The 21502-nt window shown below is 35.5% G+C and overlaps 1 protein-coding gene across 2 annotated transcripts in view; it reads left to right on the top strand.

The window, feature by feature from the left end:
• Window positions 1-21502, top strand: part of PDCD6IP (programmed cell death 6 interacting protein) — a 69682-nt gene that overhangs the window by 24891 nt on the left and 23289 nt on the right. The window contains exons 7-12 of one of the 2 annotated variants that reach the window (XM_046652887.1): window positions 1478-1609; window positions 8464-8686; window positions 10311-10434; window positions 12744-12921; window positions 19035-19146; window positions 20028-20197. In XM_046652887.1, coding sequence (XP_046508843.1) covers window positions 1478-1609; window positions 8464-8686; window positions 10311-10434; window positions 12744-12921; window positions 19035-19146; window positions 20028-20197 — 939 coding nt within the window. The remainder of the gene's footprint in view (window positions 1-1477; window positions 1610-8463; window positions 8687-10310; window positions 10435-12743; window positions 12922-19034; window positions 19147-20027; window positions 20198-21502) is intronic. The other variant, XM_046652896.1, reaches the window with a different exon arrangement.

Below are 21502 nucleotides of genomic sequence, written 5' to 3'. Positions count from 1 at the left end.
TCATTCAGGAGTCTTTGTACATTATGAAATTGCAGACAATTTTGTGGTAAAGTAAAAAAAAAAAGCATATAAGTACATCAACATTACAACATTAGTTTAGTCAGAAAACGAACAATAAGGAATTAATGTGAAGATTCCTGGAGATTTAAAATACACCAAGAGATCAATAGAGATTTGCCCAGGACTCTTGGGTATTAATAGAGTTACTGTTAAAAAGAGACTTGGGACCTCCTCTCACCTTTTTTTCATCTGAAAGACCTCGTATTCAGCTGCACAGTGTACCGTTACATCCATTGGGCCATTAGTTCAGTCCTGTCACGGAGAGAAGAAGGTCACCTACAAAGACTTGGAAACTGCTTCTGTACCATTCCTGGTATTCCTTGAAAATCTCCTGTTGAAGTACCAAGTTGCTGCAGTCTTACCTTGAGAATTGGCATGGGTGCAGTTTGAGATTTAGGTGTCTTTTATTTTTGCCTTTTTACTAATAAAGCTCATAAGATATTTTCATATTCTAGTTATAAAACTGGAATATCTGCAAGTAGTGATCCAGGAAGCTAGGAAATTATTCACTGGGAGACAGGAAAGCACACAAGGTAGTAATTCAGTTTTTGATTCTCTTATTTTTTTGTCTAGACAGTGATTGTCTAGTGTATTTCTTGGATTTTCTATGGCATGTACTTCCTGAAAACAGTGAGGTTGCAGGCTGCAGTTTGACGTTTTGGAAGAGCCTCTACCAATATAACTGCTTTTCTGGTTAATGTTTTTGAATCTTTTCAAATTAATTTTGACTGGAATTTTTTCAAAACAAATTAGGGCAAAATAACACTTTATCATGTTAGTCGTTGACTTAGTACGTTTGTCTGTTTACCATGTGTTTTTGAGTATATGATACTGAAATGTTAGTGTTTGTGATACTAAATAATGTTTATATGGCTAAAAATCATCTTTATTAAAAAGTCTCTTAGGATATGAATGTAAGTGGGAACTTACTTTACTGTCTTTTGTCTTTTAAACATGATGAAACAGTCAGCTATAGAGCATTTTCATTAGTATATGTGAGTAATGGTGGTTTAGTTAACTCTGAGGGCTGGGTAAGGGCTCATAAGAAAGCTTCTAAAGCCCTGTGCTTGGTCTTCCTCTGTGAATGTCGATTCTGCTTCTCTTTCTAATACATGCTTTCCTTTCTTCTTTGTAAACAAAATGTCGACTTCATGGCTCCATGAAAGAGAATTGTAAAAACTTAAACTGGCTTCACTTAACAGTTTAAAAAAAGCCTTAATTTTAATTGGAAGAGAAAAATTGAATTAATTGAATCCAAGCCATGCAAAACCATGTGGTCTTCTCTGTTTACACCTAATGACTAACCTATCTCTAAACCATTAATGGGGTAATTCTAATTTCTGTCTCCTTTTCCTTCTCCTTCCTGCATCCTATGTTGTCTGTGGTGGTTTGTGTGGTTGGACTCTCCCCTGGTCAGTATTTTTATTTCCAGGAGGTGTTCCCCATCTTGGCTGCAAAGCACTGTATCATGCAGGCCAATGCTGAGTACCACCAGTCTATCCTGGCAAAACAGCAGAAGAAATTTGGAGAAGAGATTGCAAGGTTACAGGTGAGTCTCTGGGAAATAAATATTTAAGTAATTTGGATCTCTATTTTTTTCTTAGTGAGATTCCCAGGTTTGCTCATAAAACCTTTCCTCTTGTTGCCCCTATCAACAGACAAATTATTGTTTTTATCTTTAGGCTTTACTTACCGAGTGCTTTTTGAAGTTTCATATTTTTTGTAAAAAAATTCATGCAAAATTTGCATTCAGTTCTCTTTTAAATTTATCCATGCTTATTTTAATATAAAATATTCTAAATTAATTACCATGCTCCAGAAAGGATGTGCAGTGCTTAACTTAATGAAGGCTTAGCTTTGGTCTAAATTGGGGCATATAATTTCACAGCTTGAGAAGGCCAGTGGTAATATATATAAATAGATCTTGTAAGCAGCAGAGTACCTTCTGTGCACTTGTTGTCCATACTGTCGGCGTTGAGGTGGTCAGAAACTTGTGATGACATCTGGGACAACTTCACAGCATAGGCAAGGGCTGTTTTATGAGTTATTTGTATTTTGAGTATTGATAAGCAGAGGGTAAAAAGAGGACTGTTAAGGAAATTTAAATATGGACTGGATTTTAGAAGATACTATGCAAGTATCATTTAGGAAGTTCAGATTAATTAGTCTTTTCATGAGAAAAGCAACCCAAATCTTATAAAAAATGAAATATATGCTTGTATTATATTCCACACTGACAAAATACTTTTTTATAAAACTCAGATTATCAAATGTATCTCATTTATCCAGGGATTCACTTTGATTGCAGTAACTTAGATTCTTATATAAAAATGCTTCTGAGAAAGGAGTTTTTGTGGGAAAGACTTTTTTTAGGCTAGCATATTTAAAATATTAGGAGTTTAGTTTATTTTCTGGGAATTCTGGGACTATTAGATTCAAGTAAACCCTTTTAGTCTCTATAAATGAGTCAAAGAGAGTTTCTTTTGAAATTTTAATCTAATTTTTAAAATCCCTTCTGGAAAAAGGCAGCTATTTCAGACTCAGACTGAGAGAGAAAGACTTCGTAAAGTTATAGACATATAAGAGTTTGTAGCTTGAGTTTTACAGCTTTAGTCGTAGGGGAAAAGTTAACACAAAACATGAACACCAATTTGTATCTCAAAGGGCTATTCCTCTTTCCGGTAGGCATGAGATACTTTTTTACTTGATTCGAGCTCAGAAATAGGCAAACTGAAAAAACAGACAAAAAAAGATTTCCAATAAATCATATTCTCCGTAGTCCTTCACTCAGTAGAGTACCCAGTGAATTTGATAGAGATCGTTTGATGGTTACACCATTAAACCAACTTTCCAGTCATTGCTGTCAGCAGTGGGAAAAAACTTACTGGCCACGAGCAAACCAGAAACAAAAATAAAATCACAGAGTCAGGAAAATCAAAACAATAGGTCAGATAGCAGCAAAGGTAAAATTGCTGCTTAGGATTCATTTCTGGGACCAAGAAAAATTGTACCTGGCCTTATACAGCTCATGAGGTGCACTTTGTGGACAGTGCAGTTTATTTGGCTCCGGAAAGGTGGGTCCACTTGATCATCTTGGTGGAATCTCTAAAACTGCCAAAGTACAATTTTCAAAAGGACAAAAAATATAGATAAAAAAGTGTGATTCATATAGAATGTCAGAGATTTATTTAATTCATTAATGAGGGATCTAGTAAGATGGTAAAACAGATTTTATGAAAGTATCATTTGTTTTCTTTGTTGTGATAGTAGCTTGTAGGTATTAAAGAGATTGTCCTCATTAGGAGATCTATGCTGAGGTATTTAGAGAGGAGTCGTCACGTCTAAACTTTACTTTCATGTGGTTCTGCAAAAAAAAAGGTATGTGTACATACGTATGTATGGGAAAGAGAGATAAAGCAGTATGGCATATTGGTAGCAGTTGTTGAGCCTAGGTAGAGAGTCTGTTGTTACTCATTGTTCTGGTCTTTCATTTTTTCTGTGGGCTTGAAAATTTCCAAGTAAAAATTGGAAAAATTAGTTATATATAAAAGTATTCACTTTAACCTGTCTCTCTACCTTTTCCCTTCTATCCTGTTCCCTTCATCCTTTTTTCTCACTGCCCCAGAGGTAATTTTCATTAGTTTCTTCTTTAATCCTTTCAAAGTTTTTTTTCTTTGAAATATAAACAGATACATACACACAAAAACAATGCACATTCTTAACTCTCCCCGTTCTTACATAAGAGGTAAATGCTATATACAGTATTGTGCATCTTGCTTTTCTTATATAAAAGTGTATCCTGAAGATCTCTCCATTTTAATACAGCAATAGAGAGACCGTCCTCATTTTTCTTCAGAGCTGCATTGTACTTTTTTGTATAAACCAGTTTATTGCTGTCTCCTATTGCTGGATACTTGTGTGTTTCCAAGATTTGCTATTACAAACAATGCTGCAGTGAATAATTATGTATGCGTGGTGTTTTGTATTTCAGCAGGTGTCTTAGCCCAGGCTTCCATAGCAAAATACCATAGACTGGGTGGTTTAAACAACAGATTTATTTTCTCATAGATCTGGAGGCTGAAAGTCAGACCAGGGTTTCAGCATGGTCAGGTTCTGGTGAGAACTCTTTTCCTGGCCTGCACACTGCTGGCCACACAGCCTGCACCCAGGCTCCTTGCTGTGTCCTTACATCGTGGGGAGAGAGAGAGCAAGCCCTCTGGTGTCTCTTCTAAGGTGACTAATCCCATCATGAGGGCCCTGTCCTCGTGACCTCATCCAAACATAATCTCCCAAAGGCCCCATCTCCAAGTACCATCACTTTGGGGGTTAGAGCATCAACAAATGAATTTTAAGGGGACACAGTTCACTCCATAGCAGCAAGTATATCTTAAATTCCTAGAAATGGGATTGCTGAAATCAAAGTATGAATACATCTGTAATTTATTATATATTATACTTGGATCTTTGATCCACTTGGAGTTTATCCTGATATGTGATGTGAAGTATGGATCTAATTTTTATTTTTCTAAATGGCTACCCAGTTGTCCCCAAACCATTTATTATAATGACTTTCTTTACCTCACTGATTTGAGAGTCTGACTTTAGCATATACTAAAGTTGTCATATATATTTGGGTCTATTTCTGAACTTTTCATTCTATTTCATTGGCCTGTTTGTTCATGCTCCAGTTCCATACCATTATAGTCAATGACACTTTAGAATGTTTTAATGCCTGATAGATATTGTCAGCTCTCATTTTGTGAATTTTCATGATTGTTCTTGCTTTATTCTTCTATCTGAATTTTATTTTATTTAAGTATTTACTGTGGAAAACTCAGACATATATATAAAAGTATGAATCATCAAGTATCCGTTACCCAGTTTTAGTGATTATCAGTATTTTGCTATTTGTGTTTCATCTGATTCCCCTTCTCCTCTTATTTTTTTGGAGTATTTTATAGCTATCTCACATTATCATTTCCTCTCCAAGTATTTTAGTATGTATCTCTAATAGATAAGGCTTAAAAAAAAATTAAAACCATAATGTCATCTCATCTAGCAAAATTAATACCACTTAATATGAATTAATAATTAATACTAGTACCCTAATATTATCCAAACCTAGTTTAGTTTTCCCTGATTTTTTTCTAAAGTATCTTTTTATAGTTGGTGTTCAAGTCAGGATCTGTACAAGGTCCTCACATTGCATTTGGTTGACACGTCTCATAAATCTTTAATTTGTAATGACCCTCCCCCTCCCTAACTGCCATGTTGAATTTTCCTCACTTTTTCTTGTTTTGTATGTTTCTTACAGTGATGTCTATTATCCCCTTTTTGTTCCTTGAATAAATATTTCAGTCTTTCTTTTCTTAAATGATTTCATGTTTTTCTTCACTTTCTTCCCTGAGTTCTGTCAGTTCCTGTTTCACATTCTTTTGCTATCAGGCTGTCAAACACTGTTGTCTAGGCCATCTGGTCCTCTCTTCATATTTTGTGTTCTTTCAGTACTGTCAATGAATAGGAGGCATAAACTGCAAAAGAAGCAAAAGTTTATTTGAGGTCTCAAGAATTGCACTTGGGGAGACATAGATTCGGGGAGAAACTCAGATGTGTTCTGAGGAAGACAGAGGAGGCAGGGGTTTATAAAGGCAAAGAACGTAGGCCCACAGAGGATTACATTGAACAGCTAGTGATTGGTTCTGGCCTGGGGTGAGCTGACTTGCCAGCACGTAGTTGGTCCCTGGGTTGTATCTAGGCAGATTGTCCGTTCTTGGAATGACGAATGCTTCCAAATGTGACCTCTGGTGTCAGGTAAAGTTCAAAAGTTCAGTTAACACTTGGTGGCTGTGGCATAAACCCCCCTTCCTGAAGGGCCTCCCAGCTCCATTTTAGAGTCCTTGACATATGTTACTCACTTTGTTAACACTGTCTACATTACTATGATTGTGTCCTTAAGTTTTTAAGTTTATTTTAGATTTTTTAGCGTGCTGTTTTCGTCTGCTATGTGGCAGTATTTCTTTGGTGAATTTTCATTATCTATTGGAAAGTTACACCGCTCGTTTTCATCCTTTTTGTAATGGTTTCTTTGTGTTGAGGCAGGTGGGATGCCTTTTCAATTACTTGAGTTTGATTGAAATTGATATTAGTGGAGGAATAGCAAGAGGTTCCTGGGTGGGGAAATGGGCCCAGGTAGCTTTCCAGGCCTCGTGTGAGGGCTCCCTCCACAGCTTCACTTCTCTGGCTCTCAAAGCTTATCCTGGTTTAGGAAGGATTCTGCTTTTGTACCTGTGTTTCCCTGAATTCCTCACAGCCTTTGCTTTTCAAGTGATGTGTCTACTTTTAGAGTTTGTGTTCTGTTGGTGTTTTCTGGGTACTCACCCCCCTTCAGGTTCTCCCCCCTTTTCAGTTCTCTTTTCTATTTCCTCAGCATTCTTGCCCTTGTAATTAATCTGCCTCTTGTTCTCAGCAGCTTCCTCTTGGGATGAGGCCTCTCAGCACTCCGTTTTCCTGTGACCCATTGGTGGCTCGACCTCATCCATTTGGCTTGGCTTTATCATCAGCAGGCAGTTGTTACCTCACTCCATTTCATTCTTTTCGGATTTGCTTAAAGCATTTTCACTCAGGATGGGGCCCTTAGCAGTCCCCTTTATTCCTGGTGTATTCAGCATATCTGAGGGTTCTAGTCCCAGTTTTGCCATTTGGGGGAGTGTTTGACCATATTTACAAATCAAATTTGATTTACAAATTTAAAAAGTGATTTAATTTTGTGCATTTTCCCATCTCCTAGTTTACACTGAAGATGTACCTTTTGTTTGTTTTGGTTATCCTTGTTTCTCTCTATTGTATTGATTTTGCATATATATCTTTAAAATTTATTCCTGGGTATTTTTTCTTCTGTTGCTAGTAACAATGGATTTATTTCTTTTGTTCTCTCTTCAAATCATTGGTGGTTCATGTGTATTTACTTTATTGATTTTGTATCTAATCTACCTCTTTCATTATTTAGAATAGTTTAGTTGATTCTCTTAGATTTTCTTGGTATACAAACACATCACCTATAAATAATTTTTTCCTTTTCTTTTCTAAATTTTATACCTCTAATTTCATTCTTTTGTCTAGTTGTTTTGACATGTTCTATGGTCATGATGATACTGGAAATCTTTATTTTATTTTGACTCTAGGAATGTTTCTTAGATTTTTCTGCTGCATATGCTATCAGCTTTGGGGATTAAGATTTTATCATGTTAAGGAACTGGATATCTGTTTTATTGAGATTTTTAAAAAAATCAGGAATAGATATTGAATTTTTATCAATGTTTTCTCATATCAATGGAGATAATTTGATTTTTTTAAACTTAAATCTATTATTTGGAGAATGACATAAGTAGGTTTTCTAATATTAAACCATTCTTGTGTTCCTGTAATTTTCGTGTTTTAGACTTGCTTTATCTCCTTATGTGGTCACTTTATATAGATGTTCTCTGTATGCCGGAGAATATTATGCATTCTCTAATTGTGGAGTCTAGAGTTCTCCATGTCTGGTAAATCAAACTCATTGTGTTTTCAAATCTTCTTTAGTCTTACAGTTTTTTGGTTTACTTGGTCAAGTCATTGCTGAGACACGAGTGTTAAAATCTTCCACACTCATCATGGGTGGATTTATCAATTTCTCATGTAATTGTTTATATAGATAGAAACTATTAAGTGCAAAATTTAAGTTTTATATCTTTCTGGCAAATGTTAAACATTATGTACTGAACTTATTCCTAATAATGCTTTTGACTTTATTGTCTTGTTTATCTGATGTTAATATACCTAATACCACCTAAGTAATGTAATTTGAGCCCTAAATTTATGTGAGGCATATGCTCATGTTATGAATTATAAGGGCAAACCTTTTTTTAAACAAAATTCTTACTGACGCTGAGATAACATGCTTCTTTGTTGACTTCCTATGTTGCTGGGTAATTTTTTTCTGATCTACCCTTTCTCTGTGGGTATAGCCCTTTGAAATTCCTGCCTTCATGTGAGGGGGCAAAGGGGAGGTTTCTCAGTTCTCTGTCTTATATAATTTCAAGAATCTGTCTCAGGTCTTCTTGAAGGATTTTAATACTGTTTTAATTGCTGGTTGTTTGGTTACGGAAATACCTGACAGCTAGCCTTCCTTAGTGTCAGTTTATACTTACTGGCCCATGGATTTCTTTTACTTTCTTGGTAATTTACCCATGTGTTTAAAGAGATGTCTTCTATGTCTTATTTTTCATTTTCGATATTTTGTGATGGGAGAATTTCTAGGTTAGTCTATTGACCACTTCGCTGGAAATATGAAATTTTTAAAAAAACAATGCTTGGATGCTTGGTTGAAAAAAAGAAAAAACTTTTTTTTTCTTTTTACATTTTTAGCATGCAGCAGAATTGATTAAAACAGTGGCATCTCGCTATGATGAATATGTCAATGTGAAGGAATTTTCTGACAAAATCAGTCGTGCCCTTACTGCAGCAAAGAAAGACAATGACTTCATTTATCATGATCGAGTTCCAGACCTTAAAGATCTAGACCCTATTGGCAAAGCCACACTTGTGAAATCTACCCCAGTCAATGTACCAATCAGCCAGAAATTCACTGGTACGTCAAGTATTCAGATGTGCTTTAATCTTACTCATCTTTTCTCCAGTTTAATCTATTTTTTGTAGCTAAAACCACACAATTGCTATTGTATGCTTTGAATATGATTTGCATTCATGTTGTTCAAAATGAATATGAGAATAAAAATTGTGTTGTATCTTTAGTGAAATTTTAAGATGGAAAGTAAATAGTAGTAAGGCTATGTAAAGTATACAACAGTTCATACAACACAGTATGAAACTGTGTTTTTGAGTAATGATAAAGACTTTAAACAAGCACTTGTCATTTTGTTAGATGTTTGTTACATTATTTAAGATTCTACCGTTAAAAATAAGCAGACATAGGGGCTGGCCTGGTGCTATAGCGGTTAAGGTCATGCATTCTGCTTTGGTGGCCCGGGGGTTGCTGGCTCGGATCCTAGGGGTGGACCTATGCACTGCTCATCAAGCCATACTGTGGCAGGCGTCCCACATATAAAGTGGAGAAAGAGATGGGCACAGATGTTAGTTCAGCGCCAGTCTTCCTCAGCAAAAAGGGGAGGATTGGCAGCAGATGTTAGCGCAGGGCTAATCTTCCTCAAAAAAAAAAGAAAGGAGATGTAAATATGACTTTAAACATATAAACTTCTGGAGTCGTGGTTGTATCAAATAAATAAATGTTATAATATCTGTGGATATTGTAGATATATGCAATGTGTGGTAGCCTCTAGCTGAGATCCCAGGGATAATATTCTAAGTTATTGAGAAAGGGTGATAATTTTACTTATTTCTGTTTATCAAACACAAAGTGTTTAGCGTGTGCTGGGGGCTCTTTTAAGCACTTTACAAATATTAGCTCATTTACTTCTCACAACAACCCTATGAGATAGGTACTATTAGTGTCCCCATTTGACTGATAAGGATACTGATGCACAGAGAGGTTAAATAATTTGCTTAAGGTTGCAGAGGTGGGAAGTGGTGGAGCTGAAAATTGAACCATGGCACTGTTGCTCACTCAGTCAATTTAAACAACAAATGAACAGCATTTTCTTATGTATAAATCTTCACCAAAGATCCGGTAAACTCAATGACAAATACATCCTAAAAGTTAAGAAAATTAAATTCAAAGAAAGAGCCTCACTGTCATTGTTCAGGAATATAGTAATCTGAAAATTCTCTTCATCAATGTACTTTCAATACTGATTTAGTGTTTTTTAAATTTATTTTTATTTGTTTTGTTTATTTTTATTTTATTTTATTTTTTGTGAGGGAGATTGACCCTGAGCTAACATCTGTTAACAATCTTCCTCTTTTTGCTTGAGGAAGATTGTCACTGAGCTAACATCTATGTCAGTCTTCCTCTGTTTTATGTGGGATGCACCACAGTGTGGCTTGATGAGCAATGCAAGATCTGTGCCTGGGATCCAAATCTGTGAACCACACACCTGTGCTGTGAAGCTGAAGTGGAGCATGTGAACTTAACCATGATGCTGCTGGACTGACTCCCAAGAGTGATTTAGTTTTGATCTTTAATTTAAATCTTTGTAGACTTTTTATGTGAATATTGGAAAAGAAATATGAACAGTCATTTTAAAGTTGGAATTTTCGTCTTAAAATTTTGTTGAAATTTTCATTCCTAATTTTAGATCTGTTTGAGAAGATGGTTCCTGTGTCAGTGCAGCAGGCTTTGGCTGCCTATAATCAGAGGAAAGCTGATTTAGTTAACAGATCAATTGCTCAAATGAGAGAAGCCACCACTTTGGCAAATGGGTAGGTAGAGCGTAACTTACCTAAATTCATTTCTAAAGTTCTAGTGTTTTCTGCTTGGTTGTTCTTTAACTAAATAGTTTATGAACATTTTAGTTTTCTGAGCTTGGAGCTGAATGTCAAGGATATGTGAAATAGCAAATATATAGAGAGACATGTGCACACACACATTTCTTGGGGACACTATATTTATTAAGCCCTAGCAAATATATTATAGTTGGAAGAAATTCACTTACTGAAACAAAATGAAAATATTTGACCACTAATTTGTATTTCAGGGGATATTTATTTGAGGGAAATGATAAGTAGAAATGGACTTTTTAAGTTAAGATACATGATACATTAAGTATTTTTTTTTCTTTTTTTAAAGATTGGCACCTGAGCTAACAACTTGCCAATCTTTTTTTTTTTTTTCTGCTTTATCTCCCCAATTCCCCCCGGTACATAGTTGTATATCTTAGTTGCAGGTCCTTCTAGTTGTGGCATGTGAGACGCCGCCTCGTCGTGGCCTGATGAGCAGTGCCATGTCCGCGCCCAGGATCCGAACCGGTGAAACCCTGGGCCGCTGCAGCGAAGCGTGGGAACTTAACCACTTGGTCATGGGGCCGGCCCCGCATTTAGTATTTTGACCAATTTTTGTTTATGATAGATTGAAGACTAAGAAAATAATTCTTTGGTTTTTAAAATATCTTAAATGTAATTTTCACACAATAAAATACACCTATTTTAATTGTATAGTTCGATTCTTTTTGATAAATGTGTATACCCGTGTAACCACCACCACCATGATCAAGATAGAGAACATTTCTGTCATTCTAAAAAATTCCCTCATGCCTCTTTCACTTCAGTCCCTCCTCTCTTAGCCCCTAGCCACTACTGAATCTACTCCCTGTCACTAGAGGTTAGCTTTACTTTTTATACAGTTTAGTATAAATGTAATCGTTATAGCATGTACAATATGTACATTATAGTATATAGGACGTTACAATATTGCTCCAGTGTATACAGTACTTACAGCTTGTATAGCATGTACAGTGTATAGTCAACATGTTGGGCTTCTTTCAAGTAACGTAATGTTTTCGAGATTCATCTATGTTGTGTGTATCAGTTTGATCCTTTTTCTTAATGAGCAGTGTTCCACATTATGGTCAAATAGCAGTTTGTTAGTTCTTTCACTTGTTGATGGAAATTTCAGTTGCTATGAACATTGATGTACAATTATTGGTGTGGACATGTTTTGTTTCTCTTGGGTAAATACCTAGGATTAGAATTGCAGAGTTGTATGGTTAGTGCATGTTTAACTTCGTACGAGATGGCCAGATTGTTTTCCAAAGTGGTTGTTCTAGTTTGTATTCCCTCCTGCAGTGTTTGAGAAATACAGTTGCTCTGCATCTTCATCAGCAGTTAACATTGTCAGTCTTTTTAATATTAACTATTTTAGTGTCTGTGTAGCAGCATCTCATTGTGGTTTAGTTTGCATTCGCCTAACTACTAATGATGTTGAGCAACTCTTCATGTGCTTATTAGTCATATATACATCTTTTGTGAAATATCTGTTTAAATCTTTTGCTCATTTTTTAAAATTGAGTTTTTCTTCTTATTAATCTTTAGAGTTCTTTGCATAGTTTAGAGGCATGTCCTTTGTCAAATGTATGTAATTGAGAATATTTTTTCCCTAGTTTTGTTTGGTTTTTCATGTTTTTAATTTTGATGAATGCATGGATTTTGACCTCATTTTGCATCCTCTAGCAAGAAAGCAACATAAGTTTACTCTAACAGCCCTTCCTTTATGTAAATGAAATAGTAGAATAATTGTTACTGTGCCACAAAACTGAGAACAGATGAAGATTCTGTAATTAATACCTAGATCAACTATGTTCTCTTGACATTTTGCCTAGATGGTAGGAAATAATAACTGTTTTGTGTATTATTTCTGACCTGTGAGTGACATTATAATAATGAGGGCTGTGATAAAAAATTGGATTTAAGATAATAGTTTTGACTTTTATTTACTTAGACTGAAAGAAATTAAGTTTGAGCCGTGAGCCAAAGGTATCTAGTATATTTTAATGTGTATTTCTTACTTTTTTGGCTTTTAATTCTGTACTGTGAACTTAATTCTTTAATGATTTTGTTTTAATTCTATCAATCACTAATTTTCTTTTTCCCTTTATCTTTGCTTTATTTTTCCATTGATAGGGCTTATCCACTTTTTTGGGGTGCTAACTCCATTGCCACTGATTCAGATATAGGAGATAAATGTTTTAAAGGTGGTTTAGACCTCCAGATGACATAGTGTGTTATTTTTTCAGGGTGTTAGCTTCCCTTAATCTTCCAGCAGCAATTGAAGATGTATCTGGAGACACCGTACCTCAGTCTATATTGACTAAGTCCACATCTGTGATTGAACAGGGAGGTATCCAGACTGTTGACCAGTTGATCAAAGAGCTACCTGAACTACTGCAAAGAAATAGAGAAATCCTGGATGAGGTATGTTTTAAGTGGTTTGCTTACTCCTATTGGGTTTCACAGGGTGGTCATCTTGGTGAATTACTATGGCCTAGAGCCTGCCCTTCAGCCTTGCGAGGAATTCCAGTTGAGTGAGAATGGGTTCATACAAGTTTTAAGGGTGTATAAATTCACATAATTGAAATTTATATGACTATTGTGTAAAATGAGTACATTGTGAGAAATATCTGTCAACAAACTGTTCACAGTCTTTATAGTGATGTCTGTGAAAGATTCGGTTTCTTGGTGAACATAGAATAAGACTAAGGAAGTTAGGCCTTCAAATATTTTATAAGCCCACTGCATCCATCTTCCAGTGGAGAGGGCGTTTTGTCAACAGGAGTGGGAATACTAAAGTTTTTTAGTATTTTTTACTTGGCTAAAGCCAACTGTTTGCCACTGTTATTCTCCTTTTACTACTGTACCTTCACCTCTTTCCTCTAATTGATACATTTCTTTCTTTAGCTATAAATGTATTCAAACTGATTATATTGGCTTTTGCCAGTTTAGAAGTCACGTTGTTTTAGGTGAACTTCTGTTATCAATGCTTTAGTCCATGATGTTTTGATTTTTCAGTTAACTTTCAGAGGCTGTTGTGTTTCCTTCATTTCCAAGCACTTTGGGGCCAGGTTAGAGAACTCAAATAGTTATGACAGTGTGAACCTTGGGGATGAGAATACTTACCTCCCAGGGTTGTTTAAAGGATTAACTAAAGTAAAAGAGTGGAATGCCTAGCTTATGGGACAACCAGTATGTGCTTAATAAATTATAGCTATTATTACTATTATATTACTATGATGGTGATAACATTGCAAGTATAATAACTGATATGATGATGATGATGGTAGTGCTCGTAGTTCGCCTTTCATTGCAAATCAGCTATTGAAAAAGATTAGGAAATTTAAATGGAAATTTACTGCACTATTGGCCTGAGAAATCTGATTCATGAGGGGTTCTACGTTAACATACAATCAACGTTACCACCTTTACCTATGTAGACGTAGTCAGTAATCAAAAACTAAGCAAACAGAATTGGGGTTACATAGTTCAGTACCAAAGCCTTGCTATGCTGAGCTTAATAGAAATGCAGACTCTCACACCCCACTCCAGATCCACTGAATTAGGGTCTGCATTTAATAAGATCCCAGGGTGATTTGTGTGTACATTAAAATTTGACAAACACTCTTCTTAAGGTCATAGACTTTATGCATGAGAATACTTTAAAATTGTTGTTTAAAATGTGTTGATTTGTGGCTCAAACAAGTTTGTTATCTGGTGGTACAACTGAAAGGATGTTAGAATAGTGGATAGACAGACGGAGACAAATGTGGAGAATGCTGTTCAAGACTGTACATAAGTGAAAGCAGCAAGAAGTAATTGTCTGATAGTGAGGGAGAAGACAAACAGTGGACAATGCAGGAGGCATAACAAGTCAAATGGAAAGCAGTCTGGGGCACTTAGTAGGTAGAAGTTCTAAATCATTATTTAATATTTTATAGTTTACACATAATTCAGTGGTTAAGGTTTCAGGATGTGGAATTATATTTGGACTTGATTCCCAGTTCTTACTCCTAGCTGTGACCCTGGGCAAATTACTAAACATCTTCGTGTCTCAGTTTACTCATCCAAGAGATGGGATAATAGTATTGAGCACTGAAGATAGTTGTGAAGTGGGATCGTGCATGTGCCTGCTAGTTAATAGTTATTTAAATATTAATATTACTATAGTCCCTTAATTTTAAAGTGTCATTGATTGGAAGATGCATATTTGATTTTGAAACAAGTTTTATGGAAAAAGAACATTGCCTATGAAATAACTTTATCAATTATGAGGAACATCTTCATTAGAAATACTATGTGAAAAAAACTCATAATTAAGGAAAAAGTGGCATTATTAGTGTGTATGATATGTGTGTTGCCTGCCTGTCTTACCAGGAGGTACTTCTACTTGTCTTATTTGATGTTGCTAACAGCTTTGGGATTTAGAGTCACTGTTCCATCACTTGTACTTGGAGAGTCTCATTTTAAGTAAGTTGTGAAGTAAAAAGGTTGTGAAGCTGATACTCTTTTTGAGTGTTCATCTCTCTGGTAGCTTTTAGAAATTTAGTTTTAGTATTGATTTTCAGAAATTTTGAAGTGTCCACTAATTTATTTAGTAAATAATAAATTTATCCTGCTTGGGACCTCATGGGGGCTTTTAATCTTAGATCTCTGTCTGTGGATTCTGTTTCTTCAGTTATTCCTTTTCCTCTGTTCTCTCCATTCTCTCTAATGAGTTCCTGATGGATGGGTGCTGGTGCTTCTGGATCAGTTCTTCATCTCTCTTAACACTTCTTTTACTTTTTCTCCTCGTGCTCTTGCTCTTTCCGGGAGACTGTCTCAGGCCAGCCTTCCAGCTCATTAGTTGGCTCTTTAGGCATGCCTTTTGTGTTCTTTAGCCATTCTGTGGAGTTGTTTTTTTAAAAATTTCATTGATATTTTTTCATTTCCAAGATATCTAATTGGTTCTTTTAAACAGTCACCTATATTTATCTCACAACTACATGTTTTTTTTTGAGGTAAAATTCACACAACATAAAGTTCACCATTTTAACCTCTTTAAAGTGTACAATTCACTGGCTTTTAGTATATTCACAGTGTTGTGTGAGCATCAGCACTATCTAATTTCAGAACGTTTTCATCACCCCCAAAAGAAACCCATTGGCAATCATTTCTCATTCTCCCTCTCCTCCTGCTTTTGGCAACCACTAATCTGAATTTCCATGGATTTGCATATTCTGGACATTTCATATAAATGGAATCATAAGCGATATGTGGCCCTTTGAATTTGCCTTCTTTCACTTAGTCTAATGTTTTCAAAGTTCATCAAGTTCATGTCAGTACTTCATTTCTTTTTATGGCTGAATAATATTCCATTGTATGGTTATACCACATTTTGTTCATCTGTTCATCAGTGATATTTGGGATGTTTTCACTTTTTGGTTATTTCGAATAAGCTGCTATTTGTGAACAACTGTTTTTGAGCACCTGTTTTCAGTTTTCTTGGGTATATACATAGGAGTGAAGTTGCTGGGTCATATAGTAATTCCATTTAACTTTTTGAGGAATTGCCAAACTGTTTTCCAGAGCAGCCGCAAAATTTTTACATTGTTACCAGCAGTGTATGAAGGTTCCAGTTTTTCCACACCCTTGCCAATCCTTATAATTGTTATTTTGAAAAAAATTATAGCCATCCTTGTGAGTATGAAGTAATATCTCATTGTGATTTTGATTTGACCATATATATAGAAAATCCTAAAGTTAGAAGTTTGGTAGGGATTGTATTGAATGTTTAGATCAATTTGGGGAGTATTACCGATCTTAACAGTATTAAGTCTTTGATCCATGAACATGGATGTCTTTTCATTTATTTGCCTTTAATTTCCTTCAACAATGTTTTATAGTTTTCATTGTATGTCTTATACCTCCTTGGTTAAATTTATTCCCACGTATTTTATTCTTTTTGATACAATTGTAATAAATGGAATTGTCTTAATTTTCTTTTTGGATTATTCATTGCTAAAGTATAGAAAGACAGTTGCTTTTGCAAGTTGATTTTGTATTCTGTAACTTTATTGAATTCGTTTATTATCTCTAATAGTTATTTTGTGAATTCCTTAGGATTTAAGGTCATCTCATCTGCAAGTAGAGATAGTTTTAACTTCTTCCTTTCCAGTTTTGGATTCCCTTTATTTCTTTTTCTTGCTTGATTGCCCTGGCTAGTACATTGTTGAATAGAAATGGTGAGAATAGACATCCTTCTCTTGTTTGTAATCTTAGGGGGAAAGTGTCCAGTATTTCACTATTAAGTATGCTGTTAGCTGTGCGGTTTTCATAGATGGTCTTTATCAGGTTGAGGAAATTCCTTTCTATTGTTAGTTTATTGAGTGTTTTTTTTAATCATAAAAGGGTGTTTTATTTTGTCAAATGTTTTCTCTGCATCTTGAGATGATCATATTGTTTTTTTCCTTCGTTCTACTAATATACAATATTACATTGATTTTTTTTTTTTTTTTTTTGGTGAGGAAGATTGGCCCTGAGCTAACATCTGTTGCCAATCTTCCTCTTTTTGCTTGAGGAAGATTGTCTGTGAGCTAACATCTGTGCCAGTCTTCCTCTGTTTTGTATATGGGGTGCCACCATAGCGTTGCTTGATGACAGGTGTGTAGGTCTCCACCCGGGATCTGAACCTGTGAACCCCAGGCTGGCAAAGTGGAGCGTGCGAACTTAACCATGGTGCCACCATTTTTTGATGTGAACCATCCTTGCAATCCTAGGATAACCCCTTGGTCATGGTATATAATCCTTTTAATGTGTGCTGGATTTGGTTTGGTAGTATTTTGTTGGGCATTTTGCATCTATATTCATAAAGGATATTGGTCTGTAGTTTTCTTGGAATGTCTTTGATTTTCAACTTGTGTGTCCTTCTGCTTTTGTCTTTTGTAAATAGCACATAGCAAGATTTTTCTTTTTAATTTAGTTTGACAGTCTTCATCTCTATCTGTGGAGGGTTAAATCCATTTATATTAACTGTGATTATTCATGTATTTGGAATCATGTTCTATATTTGGTGTTTCCTACTTGTCTCACACTTGTATTTCTGTATTTTTCGGTTTTTTGTCCCTTTTACTCCCACCCCTACTTTTTCCTGGTTCTATTGAGTTGTTCCCTCCATTTTTTTAAAACACCAGCATAAAAGTAATACACTCTTTTTTTTCTTCTTTATAATGTGTCTGGGTATGGATTTCCTTTCATTTAAATTGCTTGACATTTCATTGGATCCAGTAAATTTGAGGAATTGTATCTTTCATCCATCCCGGAAAATTCTTAGTTTTTACTTTGAATATTGCTTTTCCTCTATTCTCATTATTGTCTCTTTCTGGATCTCTGATTATATTTATGTTGAATCTTCTCACTTTATTTTCCATGTCTCTTATCCGCTCTTATTTTCTGTTGCTCTGTGCTTCATTGTGCATAATCTTTTAATCAGAAGTTCATGTTAGGATTTCATGTCACACAGGTCATGTGATTTCCATCCTCAGTTCAGGCTTTTGATTAGGAATCTTAGGTGATACTTCTTATCTTTTCTAGTTAGAGCAACTTCCAGTCAGGTAAGTTTCCTTTTGTTGGACAATTTTCCTTTTTAAAAATTCATCCACTTAATGTCACCCATTTGGAAGTGTCCCAGTTTGAGGAAAGATAGTGCCTTTGATCTGACCTCTTACTCTTCTAAGCCCCACTGATGTTTCTTGTTTCCTGCTCGTGTTTTCTTAAATTCTCCCTCTAAGCCAGTAGAAACTATGTAGTTGGTGAACTACTGACAGTGGGCCAATTGTGGTTTGTAGGCTGTTTTTGTATGGTTCACTAGTTAAGGCTGATTTTTACCATTTTTAGAGGATTGTAAAAAAAGAAAAGAAGAATATGTGACAGAGACTGTGGCCAGCAAAGCCTAAAATACTGACTCCAGTGTTGGACAGAGAAGTTTACAGACATCTGCTCTGAGCTGTTGGGTCAGCAGATACCATTGGCTCTAGAACCTGTTTCCACTGGTGGATCAGCACTTTCTTATGTTTCTGGCCCCTACTGTCCTGTCTTCTCAGCTGCGCATGGAAAAGGCATTTTTATATGTTAATTTTCAGTTTTTTTTACTGGGATAGACGTCTAAATCTTATTTTCATGAAGTTAATCAGTTTTCTCTTTGTTTTGTTTATGTCTTCTAAGGTCCAAAAGCTTTCTATTTATTTTAATCTTAAAAAAAGTCTTTGTTTAAAGTAGTCTTGGTGATGAATGTACATAATCTCTTAGATATTATTCCTTTTCAGTTTTACTAAGTAAGGTAATGGCTAACCTAGCCTTAAATTTTACAAGACTTTTTGTTAAATACGTTATCACTTATATTTCTGCAACAAAAATTGTACCAATTTATATTCTAACCAGTAATGTAGGAGTATTCCCATCTAATTCTCACCCATATTGAGTATGATCATTTTTTAAATGTTTTAAATTTTTTATACCAGAAATGATATCTCATTGTTGCTTTGCCTCCTTTTTAAAAGTCTTTAAGATTGTTGGATGAAGAAGAAGCAACTGACAGTGATTTAAGAGCAAAATTCAAGGAACGCTGGCAAAGGACACCATCCAATGAACTCTATAAGCCTTTACGAGCAGGTAAAAATGTGCATAAATGACTTTCCCTTGTATAAATTCCCAATTTGGGTCTACATTTTTGCTTGATTAAATTAGGCTCTGTTGTAAACCTGTTTTTAGTGAAACTGCTATTATGAAAACCCAGCTGTTTTTCTGCAGTTCAGTGTAAGATAAAAGGAATAATCCATCTTCATTCTAAGAAGTTCAGATTCTTAAAAAGGGTATAAAGTGAAAATTAAAATGATTCTTCAACTCTCTTTTCCTATTCCAACCCCTGCACATGTTTTCAAAACATAAATGAGATCATATTAGATGTATAGTTTTGTAATTTCATTTCACTTAGTAGTGAATCCCGGGTGGTAACAGGTGAATTTTAACAGTTAATTTGAAGCTAAATTATTATTTTTAAGACTTTTTATGCTTGTTGCAATAAATGATGTCTTCCTGGTAGCTAGAGACTTGTTTTATTTCTCTGTAAAAGGAATTAGTACTGTTGAGATTTTTCTAAAAATGTAACTGCTGTTCTTTTAAGTCAAGTTGAAGCAATGATTCTTTGAGAGAGGGTACTTTTTAAATAAGTTATAGCAATTTTTGGAGTGAATGATTTCTATATTCACGTGTTGTAGGAGAAGATTAGACTAATGTTGATTAGCTTTTGTTTGGTGGACAGTAACCACAGATGTATTTTAAGGTATAATTGCTTTTGCTTTATAATTGATTTTGTCATTTTTCCAAAAACAAAATTGCAAAGACTGACAGGAGCTCAGCTTCAATTATCTAGTGAATTGGGCCTGTAGAAAGAGAAAAAAGTAAAGTTAGAGAACAGAACTAAAAGTAAAGCAGCCCATAAATATTATTGTTAAAATCAATGCTGTACTCTGGTAACATTTTCTTTCCTGCAGAGGGAAACAATTTCAGAGCAGTTTTGGATAAGGCTGTGCAAGCAGATGGACAAGTGAAAGAACGGTATCAGTCTCACCGTGACACCATTGCACTTCTCTGTAAGCCAGAACCTGAGCTGAATGCAGCCATCCCTTCCGCTAACCCAGCAAAGACCATGCAGGGCAGCGAGGTGAGAAGATGCATTTTGATGTGGGTGGTCATCTGCTTATGAAGACTGTGTTAAAGCCATTACATGCAGGGAATTGCCAATTTCTTTCTTATTGACATCTTTTAAAAAATACTGATTTAAATTGAGGTTGTTATATTTAAAGCATGATATATATACCGTCTAATAGGTAATTATACTAATATTACTATCCTGTAATAATAATTTCCATTATTAAATGCCTCCTATGAGCTGAGTACTATATTCTAGATACTTCATATGTTCACAGTCTTTAATTCAGGTTTTATAAAAGAGAGAGGCTTGGAAATAGGTAAACTTCCCTGAAATGGAAGACTGGGTTTGGCCAGATAGTCTCTGACCACAAATTCTTTGTTTTTTACATCGTTCTATACTGCCTTCCACCGTATTCCACTGGGACAGCTTCTGAAGGGAAAATTGACAAGATGTGCATGTTAATAAATGGTCATGGCATTTGTACGGTGACAGGAAGGAGAAAATCAATAGCAGGGTATCTGATTCAGAAAGTCTTAAAAGAGGAGAAAGTGTGAGTATGGTTTAGTGGTTGATCACTGAGGTAATGTAGTAGGATAAGATAGAGTCTCTGAAGTGCATAGGAAAATAAGCCAAAGGGCAAGAAACATTGCTACTCTGTCTAAGGGACTGTGCTAGGTACTTTGAAAAATTAACAAATGAATCATACACAGCCTTTACCCTCAATTTATGGTCATTGTGGAAGATTAGACATATACAAGGATAACTGTAACACGGTAGAAATTTAAAAGTGTTGTAACTATAGAAAGTATGATGTGAGTGTTTAGATGATGAAGTACTTAGATTCCAGCATTTTGGAGCTCCTCTCTTAGGAGATTTCTTTTTTTTTTTTTTAAAGATTTTATTTTTCCTTTTTCTCCCAAAGCCCCCCAGTACATAGTTGTGTATTTTTAGTTTTGGGTCCTTCTAGCTGTGGCACATGGGACGTTGCCTCAGCATGACCTGATGAGCGGTGCCATGTCCGTGCCCAGGATCCAAACCAGCAGAACCCTGGGCCGCCGAAGTGGAGAGCGAGAACTTAACCACTCGGCCACGGGGCCGGCCCAAGGAGGTTTCTTAAGATATTGGCTCATTATAAGAACAGAGTAGACAGGCAGAAAAAGTGAACACCTATAGGATCTGAGAAGGACTAAGTGAGTGGGTGTGTCCAGAGAAGCTACTAGACATTTAGTGGAAACCAGCCCCCAAAGTGAAGAGAAGACTGCATAGTTGAATGTGCACAGAACCTGAGTCTCTCGAGGCAGGGGACCTTATGGA

This window comes from Equus quagga, chromosome 1 (assembly GCF_021613505.1).
Source record: "Equus quagga isolate Etosha38 chromosome 1, UCLA_HA_Equagga_1.0, whole genome shotgun sequence".
Lineage (NCBI taxonomy): Eukaryota > Metazoa > Chordata > Mammalia > Perissodactyla > Equidae > Equus > Equus quagga.
This window is presented reverse-complemented; position numbering and strand designations above follow the sequence as displayed.